Source organism: Clinocottus analis, unplaced genomic scaffold (genome assembly GCF_023055335.1).
Source record: "Clinocottus analis isolate CAN_PGR_092001 unplaced genomic scaffold, fCliAna1.0.p SCAF_8, whole genome shotgun sequence".
NCBI classification, from domain to species: domain Eukaryota; kingdom Metazoa; phylum Chordata; class Actinopteri; order Perciformes; family Cottidae; genus Clinocottus; species Clinocottus analis.
In genome coordinates this window covers 11,597,540-11,613,694 of record NW_027176240.1, presented here as the reverse complement: position 1 = coordinate 11,613,694, position 16,155 = coordinate 11,597,540, and the positions used below count along the sequence as shown (strand labels likewise).

The window sequence follows — 16,155 nt, the reverse complement described above, 5'->3', positions numbered from 1 at the left end:
TATATATATATATATATATATATATATATATATATATATATATATATTAGATCATTTCAATAGCACCATGTTAGAATATCTGGTAAAGTGTTACATATACTTATACTGCATAGTTTAAAAACAAAAAACAAAAATATATAAAATGAACAGATACATATATTTGGTAAAAATATGGGAATTCTATAAAGTGAGAATGCTATTAAGTTATTGATTATGGTCATCGAAACGGAGCTGGAACCTTCTTCACGCATTTCGAGGGAAACCAAACACCGTTAGCAACATTTTATCTTAAGGTTAACCTTAAGAGACGGAGAAATACATAGTCAATACATAATCTAGAATAAGATTATATGAAACTCATCTGACAGCATCCCAGTATTTAGTGATCACTAGATGCGCCCGTGTGAGTGCGCTGCGCGTGCCCGCAGTCATCTTCATGAACGAGCCTGCATCGTCCGTGACAATCCCCTTTCTTCTTTCCTTCGATTGCCAAAACATAACATAGCCAAAGACAAAATCACAGGAAAATAAGGTAAGCAGCAACCAGTATGGTCGAGGACGTGGATGTTTACGAATGCAATTCGTTTATTTGTAAATGGTGGTGTAATTCCTGCAGGCTACACTAGTAGCGTACAGGCTAATTTATGAGAATACCGTGAAATGAACATCATGCATGCATGCATTTGCAAAACGTTTTATTGATATCATCGTACGTGTAATAATGAAAAGAGGAGCTGCCACAGTGCCATTAGAACTCAATATTGACATATAAGGATGATGGCCTATTAGGTATTAACAATTGCCATCTTTTGCCTTTTTTTCATAATCTTCCATGGAAGGAATGTTACTTCATCGTATATGCTGAAAGCTAAAAACAGCAATGTTATCTGGTGAGCATATTTATTTATAAACTGACCTACTTTAATGGCAAGGGGCAATCTGCAATATAAAAAAGGTGTCTTTACCAAACAGCAATATGAACACTACAAGATGTCACATTTAGTCATCTGAGTGGTGTTTACAGCATATTATGTCACACCGGTTTAGGATGATGTTTCTGTGTTGTATAAAAAATCGATTAGTGAAAATAAAAAGCATGGTTTCAACTGTTTGCGGAAATGTTCTGCCACCCAGAATCAAAAGATAGGTTATTGTTTTAAAACATTCAGATGGAGACAGATGGATAATTTCTCCATTTTACACTTTTTATGTGCAGTGAAACCACCGCAGGTAGGCCTAAGATGTGCACCATTGTGTATTCTTCCTGCCCAGATGTCAGGAATGAACCAGGTGGTGGCGACATGCTGGACTTGCCTGCTGCTTTCTGCTTTCTTTTGTGAGCCGGTGCTGTCCAAGGGCGGTCGTGGAGGTTCCCGGGGCTCGTCTCGAGGATCCCACTCCCGGAGCCCCACGACGGGGAGAGGAGGCGCCTATGGTGGGACCCGCTCTCGCTACAGGTCGACAGCCCGGTCCTCCCCCGTGAGGGTGGCAAGTGCAGCAGCAGCAGGGGCAGCGGTGGCGGTGGCATTATCAGCTGATAAATGGTACGCCTCTGCCTACCGCCGCAGCAACGCCGACAGCACAGATGAAGAGCTGGATTACTACAACAGGACCAATTACTTTGATGCACAAATGTCCAGCTCAACACAAAATGGATTTTCTCTGTCTCAATTGGTGTCTATCATTATTGCAACATTTTCCCCTCGAATATGGACTTTTACTGGATAGCGTACTGTAGATGTTCATCTTATGTTTGATTTAGTCTAGGATTGAGTTTCTGGTCTGGATCTGAACATAATGTGCACGACTGACCTGGAACCTGCACTGAAAAGACCAGTGGAAGGACTCAACAATTAGAATAACCTCTACTGTATGTTTTTACACATAATTATCTATACCAACGGACAAATGTACATTACCAACACAGTATTCAACGTGACATATCACCACTACAAGAGTGCGGTTTAGTCAAAACAGTGTGGGACAGATTATTGGGTCAGAGCTCAAGAACAATTAGTTTCCTTCCCTAAAGCTTGATTCTGAGATCCAATTTTTGTAATTGTTTTAGCAAAAAAAAAAAATACATGTTTTAGAGTGTAATCAAATCACGAGCTGCCAAATTTATTATTGCCAAAACTTAATCGTATCTTAAAAATCTCTATTTTCATAAACAACACAAAGTGCAGTGAATGACCAGCATCACTGCTCAGTAGGACTGGGGTGTATATTAGCAGATGTTGGTCTAAATATAAAGCCACAACTTTTTGTTGGAAATTGGGGGGGGGGGGGGGGGGATTGCAATTTGTAACCGTTTTCCTTCTACAAAACTTAATGTCAAGACTGTATTCACACAAAACATATATTTATAGTGGTAGTCATGTAAATTGTATTTAGATAGGTCAACATCACAAATCACAAAATAACCTCAGGGGGCTTTTACGATCGCAACATCATACGCCCTCTGTCCTTTTTGACCGTAGTCACTGGTGCCAATAGCCATAAGATGATTCTTAACCATAAGACAAGGCAAATGAGAGCAGTGTCCATTGAGAAAGTTAAACTGTATTTCCACAAGCATCTGAAACGTCTGTGCAATTTATACCCTTTTATAACACCTGAAATGTAAAAAAAAATCTCAGATCTGTGTATGAACCACATCATTGCTGGGAGGGATGCTAGGAAACAAACTGCTGCTCTCACAGTTTTTCATGTCTCTGGTGGTATGTACATCATTCCAGAGGAGCTTTCAACCTGCAGTAGACACTCAGGAGCAACATATGTTCCATATCAATAAGTGCACTCTATCACATACTCCAACACTTTTACATAACAGATTTGTTATTACTGTCTTTATGCAAATAAATATCCTGTTTACACCATTTCAGATATCTGTGTCATATAAAATTAAAAAAATGTCTTACTTGAATCAAGTTGAATCATTTTATTTGCGAAGGATCCAGCGCTTTGTACATTATCCAAAAGCAGACTGCATCATGTCCCCAAAACGTTAAAAGCATGATGACCTCATGCTTTCAACTGATAAACTTCCCCTGACAACATTGGTTAAATATAAATCCTTCCAGGTTGAGGGCAATTAGGTAAAACCCCAAACCCATCTCCTATTGTCTTCATCAAGATGTATGAGGTCAGTCCAGCATTACATGTCCGAGCTCTCCTTTCCTGAAGGTTCTTATGAAATCGTAAGCTGCTGCTGAGTAGTTTGGGACAGTGATGGAGATATTTCCTGAAAGAGACGAGGAACAAAGAGTTTCATTTTGAGAGCTATCTCATATCTGAAATGATGGTGATCACACTCTTGGCAAAAAAGTAAATACGTTTATTTTCCAAAATATCATTCTATTCCTTTAACTCAATGAGGCTCACAGATATAAAATCACTTATACTGTATGTAGCAGCAGCAACTGTATGAATATTACTTTCTTACCCACTCCAGTAATGGCTTTGACCCGTTGCGTCTTTCCAAGTTTTATAGCAATGCGTTTGAGGACATGCTGGATGTCATCGCTTGGCTCTTTGAGGTCGTATTTTTCCACATAACTACATAAAAACACACACACATACAATAAACATTCACCCTAATGTGAAGCAGGGCTACCATTATATGAACCCTGCATTATTTTAAATCATTTAGAACATAAATTAAAATGAAAAAGATTAAATAATGCTATCAATCAAATTCATCTTTAACTATGTATTTTGTGCAGACTGTCTCTTTTTGGCCAATAAATTACACTTAAAAAGCAAGTGAAAGGACTTGGAGAGAGTGTCTGTAAACCTAATTGTACATATAGATATATCATCTTATTTCAGAAGCGCTGACCATGTACAAGTTGATTAAATCATACCTGAACTTCCCTAGCCTGTTCAAAGAATAGAGAAGGTAGTCAGCAATAATGTCTTCACCCACGAGATGGTCCAGAATAGTTCCTAAAGAAGGAAGGAAAATATCAAAATATTTGTTGAGTACATAGTTTGTATATGTGACTGCATAAATAACAGCACTATTATATACAGACACATGTGACAGCAATTCCACAGCACAACAAAGTTTCCACATGGTTTCTTGAATGACAGTAACTGTTATGTTGGTCCAAGAAAAGAGCAATAATCCTCTTCTGCTCACCACATAAAGCCAGCTTCATGCCCGTTTCAACACTCTCAATCTTAGGAGGCAAGACCCCTGGTGTGTCCAACAGGTGCACTATGGGTCGTTCACACACCTGAGGACAAAGAAAAAAATAAATACTTTGCAGATGCGCACACAAACTATGAACCCATGAACACACAAACATACACAGTGACAAACATGTGATCAACACTCACCTGAATTCTCGTCAGGATTGCTTTTGTTATACCTGGCTCCCCACCTACTCGAGATGCACGACCTGGAATTGGTGTATAATTAAACCAAATTTTTATTACAGAGAAGACGATTATAGAGAATCAACGTTTAACAATTATCCACTACTTTATCACACAAACCTTTTTTCAGGTTTGTTCGTCTCAGGGAGTTAATAAGAGATGACTTCCCCACGTTAGGCACTCCAATCACCATCAGGCAAAAATTTGTATTCTGAAATATTTACATGCCAAAGTTAAAGCACAGGCAACACATTTGCCTCCAACACCTTAGAAATAGAAATATTGAGGAAAATACTGTAAATAAATGGTTCCAGCTGGATTCATCTCCACTGAGACAATAGAAAAGACACATTTGAATCACATCAAAATTTTGGTGAGCAGTAACATATTTATGCTTAATCAGTTAATGTTTCACTGTTATATTCTGACTTCTCATTTAACTGTATCTGTTTTATATTACACACACACTTGGCACGTCTCCTGATAGCAATGAGACTGGGGAAATTGTAGGTTTCTGTCTGGAAGAACGTGCATTTCCTTTGTTATCATATGACCATTTCTTACAAACCACTCTATGTGATGACGGGGGAAAGGTTCACGATTAGGCCAAAGACGTCATGAGGGTTTTTTAAGTAGGTCATGATGTGTATTTAAGAGGTGGTCTTTTGAGACATCTTTGAGCAGATTTTGATATGCAATTAGTAAAGTAACACATTGTGTCTCTGTCTCTGCTCCTTCTTCGAAGAATAAATGTTCCTGTGTTAATGATTTGACTCCAAGGCGTCGAGTGAATTTTTCTAACACAATAATTATGGCTCCGTTAGGGTATGACTTATTTTATTATTGGCTATTCCAATGTTTTATACCTCTTATATCAAATAAAGCTTGTTGCAGATATGTTTTTATACGTTATGTTGTGTGATACGTAACCATACATTATGTTTGAAGTTGTTTAGGAACCGTGAGGACACTGTTTCTATGGCAGAAAGTCCAGACTGCTGTAAAATGCTTATTGGCGTCTCATTACTTAGCTTACTACTCTTAAAGTTTAAACCAACATATATTATATATATATAACTGTCTGGAGTAAGCATACCTCATCTCTGTTAAAGCGTGGGTTGCTCTCAATAATTTCCACTACCATCGGCACCAACTACAGAAAAAAGAATAGGATTATTTTGCTTGTCATTTTTTATTTTATAACAGCTGTGAAAAAATTCTGCAAACAGTCGAATGTTGAGTATTCAGAGAAGATGACCTTTACCGTTTTGACGTTGTCATCTCTCTGTTTTAAACAGTCTGTGAAGAGAACATTCTTCACCCCATTTCTTTCTAGCTTCTGCATGATTCTCTGCAGGGCAAATGAAAAGAAGACATTGTATGTACAAGTACTTTATAACAGGCTGATGACGTGTGGCTGTGTGAAAACAACAGCAAGACTTTGTACCTGCTTGTTGGACAGATCGGCGAGGTCCATCTTGTTTAGAATTAGCAGGTGGGGTCTGACATCTAGAGTTTCCTGAAACACCGGGTTTCTTCCAGAGAAGGGGATGTCCATAATGTTAAAGAAAAATCCCACCGTTCTGATTTCACCGCTTCAGTAAAAAAAAAAAAAAAAGATGTAAAATGCTAGGATTTTAACTGAAGTTAAGAATAAAGAACTATATCTCAATTATCACTGTGCCCCCCTTATGGCTTCTGGTCAACACTTTCCTGATGGTTGTATCAAGGTCAGCATTCAATCAAACATGTTGTTGTCCGGGCTCTTACACTCTGTAATCTGTAAATCATAATATGTCCTTCTACCATTCTGCTCACTTTACCTCACATCATCTGATCACGCTTTTATGATTTGTTTTGGGATTCTCTCAATTTTATTAGTTGTGGTGTTTCTCCTTGACTGTTTTGCTGCAGTGTGTTTCTTAAGTGTACAAAATACGTAATGACATAACAATATGTCCTTTACATATGTAGATCAAAAATAGGATGTCACTTTATTTTGACGTACAAAAATAAAGGATATTCTGGCATCATGGATTTCTACGACGCAGTCGACACCCTTGAGGCTGGCTCTCATCTGCCTGAGTCCTGTAAACGGTTAGATGAAACTATTATTGACTGTCACTTTAAGGGGAAATTTGTGGCAGCAGCAAGCAATTTATGTCGAAGACACAATGATATAAGGTATGAAAAATATTCAATATATAAAACAAAACAGAACAGCAGAGCATATTAAATTTAGGACAATTAAACAATAGAGAAAGTGCAAAAATGCAAAGTATAAGCAGTGGATATTAAGTGTATATAATTTATGTGCAGTGATGAACGAAACAACAAAAGCGATGCAATTATTACAGCAGTTATGTGCCCTTTGACTTGCATTACATTGCGACGGGATGCTTGCTTTCCTCTCACAAATGTATACTCAAAATGCACAATTTGATATACTCTGGAGATAAGTTAAATCGACGGTGTCACCTTTAGCCATGTGTCCGGGGAACCAGTGAGCCACTTCCCGTGCCCCAAAGTCAAACCCAGTCCTGAACTGGCCGACATGACGCAGCGCGTGGTACAGTTTCATGGCTGCTGCTTGTCTACGTATCTGCGTCTAGCTTTTGTTTGTGTTCAAGACAGTTTTACTTTGACCGACTGGCGACAAAGCAGCTCGCTGCTTTTTTTTGACGGTGTACTTCACTGTTTACAGTCCGACTCGAATCTCCCGTCAAGCAACTCCGTTCCGGTGACTTCTTCTTCTTCTGTTGAATTCTTCGCAGTGTACACGCTAATGATGGTCCTACTGCCACCCGCAGGATGCATACATTAATCACTTCAACGACTATCTTTTGAACCTCTATTGTGCAGGAAGGAAATACAATAATAGTTTCAACTTATATAGCGCTTTTCATAGTACACAAAGACGCTTTAAAGGGGCAACAAATGCTAAAACACCATGACTCATACACATTATTCTTCTTTTACCATATAATTGCAGCCGCCTACCAAAATCAAGGTGTTTCTACTATGCTGGGGTAACACTTAGTTAGCTCTTACCAACTCTATCTATTCATTATTATCATTATTTCAAGTAATGGGCTGTCAAAATTCCTCACCTAAGGTTAAATTAACATTTCAGATAAATTTTCTGGTGGTCTGTTCCTGCATACTACTTATGTTTTATATTTTTTACATGCTTTTCTGGCTTCCAATCAAATTAGACAGTTGCTTGCTTCTTAAGAACAAATATGTCATATAGTCTGGTGTTCCCCCGAGACCAACCATTTTCTGTTCTCTGTGATATATTTTACCTTTTCAAATCTAACATGAGAGTTTGTGTTTGCAAAACTTTCTTCTGACAAAAAGTTTTTTGGAAAGTTTGTCAGTGAGGTCTCACTGTGCAGCTTTGGCTTGTAATGTTTATATTAATTAAATCAATAGTTATTTAAGGTTCTCCAGTCCAACCGCTCTTTCGAGGGCCAACTATGATTTTACAGGAGCAAATTTAAAACAAAATATGGTCAGTTACAAACAATAAAACAATTACTAAACTTTTTTTATATGTAAGATGCAACTTTATAAATATTTGTTGCACCTTCATGTGGTAATTTATTAACTCATTGACTGAACAGAACTGTTGAAATAGTTTATTCAAACAAATATATTTTATCAATATAATCTGATATTTCATTCAATACATAAGAAAACTGCATAGAATCTAATCAAAAAAAGGCGACCATTTTGTAAGATCACTACTAATTCTAGCGTTAACTTGATTTGTAAAACTGGATTACTGTGCAACTTTAAGCTAACTTTTTGTTTTCTATACAAAAAACCCTTTCATCAGGAATTAAAAGTTGTATTCTTAACTTATTTCATGAAAATTTCCTTATTGTAGCAATTCATTTTCTTGTCCAAGCCCACTTATATTTTAATGCACTGGACAGGTAGGCAGTACCTCACTTCACTGGTCTGGGCACTGCTTTATATCAACAACAGCACTCCACAATCAACTCGCAGATTTGAGCCATGAATTTGATAAATCATGTTTTGTCAAAGAAACATAGATTCCTTTAAAGTTTTGATTTAGACAACTCAGATGAACTCATGGAGGAGTAGTGAGCGATGAGCCTGTCAGCTTCTCTCCACCCACTGAGAAGAGCTCCATGAACGGTGGAGAAGTAGTTAGGATGAGTAGCCTCTCCAGCAAATAACACCTGCAGGGGCTGAAACAGACGAAATAGTTTTAAAGAGTCTTATTTCTTGGTTAATTATGTGTGAATCTGTGTTTGAGTATGAACATAGATACTTGTGACTTAGATTCCTTTGTAGGCAGGGGCTCCATCATGTTCTCCAGGTCCTGCTCTGAACAGCCTATTGCTGTGTTACTGTAAGATCCACATGTCCAGGGGTCATGGAACCACTGGGAGCGCATGATTCTCCTTGGAGTGATGGTTGGGTTTCCTAAACACACACACAGTTATTCTGCGGGTGCTAAAAGAGCTCAATCTAAAATTACTTTATATATATCTATATCTATATAGATATATATATCTCTCTATATATATAGAGATATATATATCTATATATATCTATATATATATATATAGATATATATATCTATATATATATATATATATATATATATATATATATATCTATATATATATATATATATATATATATATATATATCTATATATATATATATATATATATTTAAAAGAAACTCATAGATCCTGCAGATAAAATAATTCACTCTAAACGGTGGACAACTGTTGCCCGTAATTTCATTAGCATCACCTGTAAATCTGCGGAAGAGTTGTGTGACAGTGTGTGCGACCTCTTGTTCAGACAGTGTCTCCATGTACTCTGACTCATGTCCAGCAATCCAACCACACATAACATGGCCATACCTGAAAGTTAAACCACAACAGAACTGTATTCCCAATTAATGTATTTACCCGTTATTTTCTACTGAACACAAGAACGACACAGGAAAGCATCATCAATTGTAGTTGTCGACCTTTCAGTGGGTTTGAGCAGATTGAAGGCACACAACTTCCTTATCCAGGACCTTTGTATGTCTGTCACCTTGTCCACCATGCCGTCCTGAAACATGACAGGAGATGAAACAAAGTGTTTAAATGATTGCATGTGTTCGACATTTTGTGATCAATTGTCGCGGCATAAACATCAAACTATTTGGGACATTTGTAGGAGGAGAATAAGACATCAGTGTATGGTTGTGAATTATGATCCCGAATTGGTGATTTAACCCTGAAATGTGTGTTAAACCTGCTGGTCAAACAACCCCTCATGCTGAATTATGATGGAGGGTAATACATTTCTAGTGATCCAAAGATGAAACATGTCTATTGCTTTCTAATCTCAAAGCTGTTCTATTTTTCTCTCATAAACATATTTCAGAAAGAGATGAGAATAAGCTAACCGAGGAGTCAGGGACTGAAGAATCAGATTACCGGAAGGCAGCTGTGTAGAACTATGTGACTGACTGAAGGGTTGAATGGGCAGAGATGTCAGCCTGCACTCATTTGTGAGGAGCAGTGCTGTGTTGGCATTCATTTTTTGCATAGAATACTATTTTTGTAGGTGATTGAGTCCAGTGTGTGTGCACAAAGTACGTGTATAGCTTTATTCATTGACTGCACATCTCACCTCATCTTCCCACACAAGATGGATAAACTCACAGTCAGCATCCCACCATGGTTCATCAAACTCCACAAATATTTTATTGGTTGTTCCAAAACCTAGTCTCTGGACGGAGTGCAGCTTGTGTAGAGGCAGAGGAGGCTTGAACAGGGCTGAATGGTGCTTCTTTAGGTATCCTGAACAAACAGTGTACATTTGATCATTTAACACATCAAAAGTAACTAAAACCAGCATCTTATATTTGAGTTTGATCAAATCTTTTGTTTTCTAATCTTTAATCAGAGTCTACCTAAAGGTACTGTGACAATAACATGATCAGCAACGATCCTCTCCTCATCACACTCGATTGTCACAGGGTCTTCTCTCTTTTCTGTGTTGTTCCAGTGGACACAGCGAACAGGCTGATTGTAGGTCACCAAACCACTGGGGAGCTCCGACATCACATTTTTTACCAGACCTTCATAGCCACTGAGAAAGACAACTATGTGTAAGTTAATTTGGACATACACATGTGTGCTGTAGCAATTAATTAACAGAACAGTGTCGTGCTAACGTGCACTGCAAGGCCCCCCAAATGCAGCCTGAGCTGGGAGGGAAGCTAGCTGGCGAGAGTCTGGTTAGTCAAAATTTGACCCATGGAGACTCGTCCAATAAATAATGAAATAATTATATGGATCTATTAGCCTGTGAAGTGGACCCTCCACACGCAGGAATGGGTATTTGGGTTGGGAGCACTGTGAGCAAGGAGGCAGGCAAAGGTGAAAAGTGATACACTAGATGTTGGAGCAATGTTGGAGTACAAACCCTGGGAATGTACAGTCCAGTCCAGGAAGAGTTTTATAGAGGCCATAGGCCCCAAGGCCCACCTCATCCATGCTGTGAGTACCATTAATGCTGCACTCCAACTTCAACATGTTACTGATCATACACTGTCGCAGAGATCTGGTGGTTGCATCTACATCTTTCCACTCCTCTGCTGCTCGTTGTTGAACCTGCACCAGACAAGAACAAGAACAACTGTTAATTATTACAAGATGCAGTGAATTGTTTTGGTTTATTGCAGTTAATTATCAATAAGAAGTGAGATGGAATACCTCAGATATTGATAGCTAAAAGTTACTAAGAAAAACATACCTCTGACCGAACGAAATCTCCCACAGAGGCCAAGGGTTCTCCTCCTTGACTCTCAAATTTTGAACTTTCATTCATCAACTCAGCGAACATTTCCAGAGTTTGATACATGTCGTCAGTATTCAGCTTCCGACCTGAAAACGTTACACAACAAAGAGAATACTAATTAAGTAAATATAATCAGGTTACACTCTCACACTGCAGTAATTAATCAATAAAACATGCTTGCTACCTTCACCAATACATTTAGTTTTTGGTTGGCTCTATTCTGCTGAAAACATTAGTTTTATACTGTCCCTTATCCAGATTTTTACAAAATGCGTAATATTATATTATATGCTTATTATATTAATGAAATTGACTTGACCTGAACTGCAGAAAATGTTGGTGACGAAGGGGGGATGTCCTCCGTAGTCTTTGGCCTGGTTCTCTGGGGCGAGGGCCTCCGGATCCAGGAGCCTGTACTTACAGGCCAGACGAAACACAGGGTTCTCCTCGGATGGTCCATGGATCCAGTTTGCTCCTATCTCAACAATATTATCACCTGCAGGTGGAAAATATTTTGTGGTTGCAGAAAAAAGTATGTTACATAAGAAATGTCATTACATTGATACCGAAACATTAGGAATCAAAGATGGGACCCGAAAACACATGCAATCAGATTATATTTATTTAGAAAGGACCATATGTTATTACACGTTTTCGTGCCTTGAAATTTGTCATAAATGCTTTATTCTTCAATGTGTAGAGCAATACTGTAGAAGTTCATCTTGACCTAGTCTGATCATCGCCACCCGTGGAACAATAACAGGTTGATCTCTGTATTGTTTCGCGTTTCTGTTTCTTTTCTTTCTTCCTCTGTGCTCTCACTCTGGCTCTCATCGCCTCAGCCAAACAACAGGTGCTAGACAGCACCAAGGCCTGTCTGATGGCACCCTACTAGGAGGAGCATTAATCATAATTTCAATAATAATTGTTGATGTATAAAACTCATGTTGAACTATTTTTCTGGGTTAGACCTCCGAACCATCTATGGTGAAGAGCTCTGCCCATTCAGTTGAATTATTCCAAGTTTCTGTTTAGTAAATGCTTAAAGACATTTAAGAGTTAAGGTTAATTAATTTTCATTATAGACAGCACTTGTAATGTTGGTCGTTTATGATAGGGTAGTAAATCCATAATCATATCAGCACTTCTACTTTGAGTCTTGTAGTTTATTGCAGACAGAGTTCAGTCGGGTCATAGTTCAGAAAGAAGAAAAAAAATATGTTTGAACAATACTTGAATCTGTAAGGTCCCAAAAATCTGATTGGAAATAGTTGTAGTGACAGTAGAAGTTTCTATGTTTCTGTATTTATTCATGTGAGAGCTCAGCTTTGCTCTTCAGGATCGCAGGGAGTAAAACGTATTGCGAGGTTACACAACACTTCCTGCGAGGCAATGGAAATAACTTTGAGACTTTGCAAGAGCATGTCTTTTGGTAATTTGCCAAAAAACAACTAGAAGATACTCTACAGTCAAAGTTGTAAATGGTACTGTCACTCACCCAGTGTGCCAGTTTTTATTCTTCCTCCGCTTCTTCCTGTCGCTTCAAGTATGCGTACACGATGAAATCCAGCGTTAACGAGCCGGTGTGCCGCTGCTACACCTGATATCCCGCTTCCTATAATTACTACGTTAGCGTTCACATTCACAGACATACCTGGTTCTGTACTATTGACTCGGCCAATCACTTCGTGTTAACGGTCCTTCCTGTTGCAAAGACCGGTGACTTAAACAACGGGCTCGTTTGTTAGAGCTGCGCATCGCCTGAAATCCGGACGAGAGCACGCGACCGCTGCGGGAGGCGGTGACAAAAAACTGTCGGACAATTTTTCAGCTGCCTTCAACGTAATAACAGGAAGTTACGGAATAAAATACTCCCTGCTCCGATTTGTATGCAGCGCCCGGCTCTGAAATCGACGGCCGCCTTGCTCTCGTGAGAGTATCGTTGACCACGTGTGCATGACGTCAGAGCAAGGCGGGAGCAAGCCGGACACAAATTTAACCGCACGTGGATCGCCGGTGATCGATTGTACGCAGAACTGGCTCATCACGAACATGCCTAATGTCTTCCTGTAAAGATTTTCAAAAGCTAGAACCGGGCTTTTATTGTGAGAGCTATAATGGAGGAAATTAAACACTGTGATACACTGCTGATGGCTAGGAATAAAGTTATTGTCATCATTCAGATGAGCCACTCATAGCGAAACAAAGACTGTCACCATCTACCTAAACTACCCAAATACCCACTGAAGTACTGAGATTCAGCTGTGGCAGTACCTGCTGAAGTAATGAAACCATGTTTGTTCCATTTCAACCACCACTGAGGCCATCAATCTTAACAACATGTGGGATCTTAAGTGTCTAGTAGATTGGTGTTGATTGAAAAGAAACACTCTTAATCACTTTCATTCTCTCATATTTTCAATACCCCCCACCCCTCCCCTCCAAAAAAAATACTGCAGAATACATAAATTACTTGACAACATGAAGTTAGCTTCTCACCTGAGAGAGTCACTGGATAAACATGAGAAAACCTGAACAATGTCTATATTCTAAAGCAGTAAGAGTTTTTTCTCCTCATCACCATCAACAGGTTAATCTTCCTTGTGTGTTAGCTTTCTGTTACCATCTCTTGTGTTAATGGGTCAGTTTGTCTTAAATCAGCTGTGAAATACACTAAAAACAATTATCTATCCGATTTGTTTCTCGTCTCTTGGTTACCTTGTTTATTATATTGTTATATGTTTTAATATTTTTGGTGTGGGCCTCTTGACATTTTAGTATAGCTCTCAATTTCAATTTAAAAAAAATGTAAAAATGAAACTTAAGAGAATCATGCAAATTAATAAAAGGTTGTTGTGTCACTATTACTGAGAGATATTAGAACCCATCTAAAAATATACTTTTTTTCATTGTAATATTATTAACTATAGTAATACAACTATAGTTATATTACTGCTACGGGTCAATTTTTACCCATGTATATTTACTTCCAAGAAAAAGGCTAAAAAGTATTTTTTTTTCACCAATAAAACTTTAATACCAACACAACATGTTTTGCTGTATACTGTTTGAATCAATTAAGTCAGTCAGTTTTATTGTCAATTTTCTATTTGTGCAAACATACAGAAGATGTATGTTTCTCTTCTGTCCGACATCACTGAATTGTAATAATAATAATAATAATAATAATAATAATAATAATACTATTATTAAAATAAAGTGCAAAACAGTTTAAAAACAAAAAACAAATTAGGAAACTATGACAGTGAGACACTAATGATCCTTCCTGCTGCATTCACTATGCAGAGCTTTGCTGCTGTAGTCTGTGCAGCTTCTGTGCAGGTAGTGCCATGCCAAGTGGCACCATCTACTGGATATAAATGACACTGTTCAAAGCTGATACAATTTGATTAATGGTTTAATTGTTATGCATGTTGCTCTCTGTTATACACAGAGTATTGAGTATGAGTATTCACTTCTTTTTATGCCTTTATTAGACTTTAATAAATATAGGAGAAATCCTAAATTACATGCATTTAGTGCCATGACTAACTCCCACACCACCACTGGAGAGCTGAGAGCTGTCGTCATTGGAACACAAGTCGTTTTGAATATCTTTGCAAGATATCACTGTGATTACTTTACACAAACGCTGATACAGATGTTTTGTTTTCTAACAAGGCAAGAGGAGGCGCTGTCCCAATACCAGACGTTGTGATTGTTGTCATCTTGGCTTGCTCTCGGTGGTGGAGAAGCTAATTCGAGGTCTGACTCTGGAGGACAGCAGGAGCATGTTTGCACTCTTTGAACACGACAACGCCACAGACCGAGGCTTTGTGTGGCTGATGGGTTACTCTATAATATTTGATAAAGTTATGTTAATAGCTGGGTACTGTCACATAGGATACCAACACCATAAAACATAGATATGTTTGATAAGTGACAAGTTTGTTGCTTTCCCACCAGACTTGCTGGCAGAGAGGACGCTGAGTACGAAGGCCAATGGAAACTCTATTTTAAACTCTACTGCTTCCTGCATGTGGAGAGCATGCCTGAAGAGGGGGGGTGGGGTTTGCGTTTGTTTGAGGAGGTGTGTTTTACTCATCCTGTTATTAACTCTTTTCCATCACAAGTTGGTGCTCATGAATGATGACATCGCTTGTGCTGATCCTCCAGGCCCATGAAAGTTTGACCCGGGCCACTTCCCTGCCCGCGAGGAGACCTGCAGCACCTGGTCGCAACAAAGCAAAGGTCACCTGGAGCCTGGAAAATATCTCAAACCAACGTTCTCAAATGCTTTGATTTTCTTCTTATCCATAATCCGTGTGTCACTGAAAATGTCAGTCGCTATTTCATACCGTTACAGTATATATAAGTATAAAGTACAAAAAACCCACATTAGCAGACTTTAATAAATACATTATTTGATTAGTGGCTAATTGCCCTTGTTGAAAAAAAGTGGCGTGATACTACAATAATGTCTGTATGATGTGAAAATGGTCACTATGGCAGCTGTATAGTTTAACAGCTGATCACGCCCCCATCCAAATACTGTAGCAATAATGGTCAAGGTTGGTCCACAAAATATTGCATCAGCTTTTCTGTTTGTGAAACTGTGGGAAAACGGAAAAGCCCTTCTTTCTCAGGATACCCTCATTGTGTAATGGTAATAGGTTAACACACACACACGCACGCATGCACACACACACACACACATGGGAACTAGTTGGCAAATAGGGCCACTCAGAAGAACAATGCTAATCTCTGCTCCAGTTACCGTGGAAGTTCAGGAAATAATAAAGATGCTATTTTCTTCGTGGGAAGTCCGAGCTGGGTGTTATGTTTGGTGTCAGCACAGATCCAGCAGCATATTTAAAGGCCACAATAAAACAGATTTATTACTTAAAAAGGTCTAAGTCAGAGAATA

The 16,155-nt window shown here is 38.5% G+C and overlaps 3 protein-coding genes across 3 annotated transcripts; 1 reads left to right on the top strand and 2 right to left on the bottom strand.

The window, feature by feature from the left end:
* The first annotated feature begins 1,281 nt into the window (after window positions 1–1,281).
* sprn (shadow of prion protein) lies at window positions 1,282–1,728 on the top strand. Its single transcript, XM_068567994.1, has one exon. It carries the CDS (start codon window positions 1,282–1,284, stop codon window positions 1,726–1,728), a length of 447 nt encoding a protein of 148 aa, XP_068424095.1.
* Window positions 1,729–2,405: 677 nt separating this feature from the next.
* On the bottom strand, window positions 2,406–7,077 carry mtg1 (mitochondrial ribosome-associated GTPase 1). The gene is made up of 11 exons (XM_068568767.1): window positions 6,862–7,077; window positions 6,407–6,471; window positions 5,831–5,935; window positions 5,648–5,734; window positions 5,480–5,536; window positions 4,504–4,594; window positions 4,345–4,406; window positions 4,145–4,241; window positions 3,867–3,948; window positions 3,446–3,558; window positions 2,406–3,244 (listed from the first exon to the last, which is right to left on the bottom strand). Exons 1-11 carry the CDS (start codon window positions 6,962–6,964, stop codon window positions 3,147–3,149), a joined length of 960 nt encoding a protein of 319 aa, XP_068424868.1. The 5' UTR covers window positions 6,965–7,077; the 3' UTR covers window positions 2,406–3,146.
* Window positions 7,078–8,063: 986 nt separating this feature from the next.
* Window positions 8,064–13,134, bottom strand: paox (polyamine oxidase). Its single transcript, XM_068568115.1, has 10 exons — window positions 12,727–13,134; window positions 11,548–11,724; window positions 11,184–11,314; window positions 10,854–11,041; window positions 10,339–10,517; window positions 10,056–10,225; window positions 9,403–9,488; window positions 9,180–9,292; window positions 8,687–8,841; window positions 8,064–8,603 (listed from the first exon to the last, which is right to left on the bottom strand). Exons 1-10 carry the CDS (start codon window positions 12,878–12,880, stop codon window positions 8,451–8,453), a joined length of 1,506 nt encoding a protein of 501 aa, XP_068424216.1. The 5' UTR covers window positions 12,881–13,134; the 3' UTR covers window positions 8,064–8,450.
* Window positions 13,135–16,155: the final 3,021 nt, after the last annotated feature.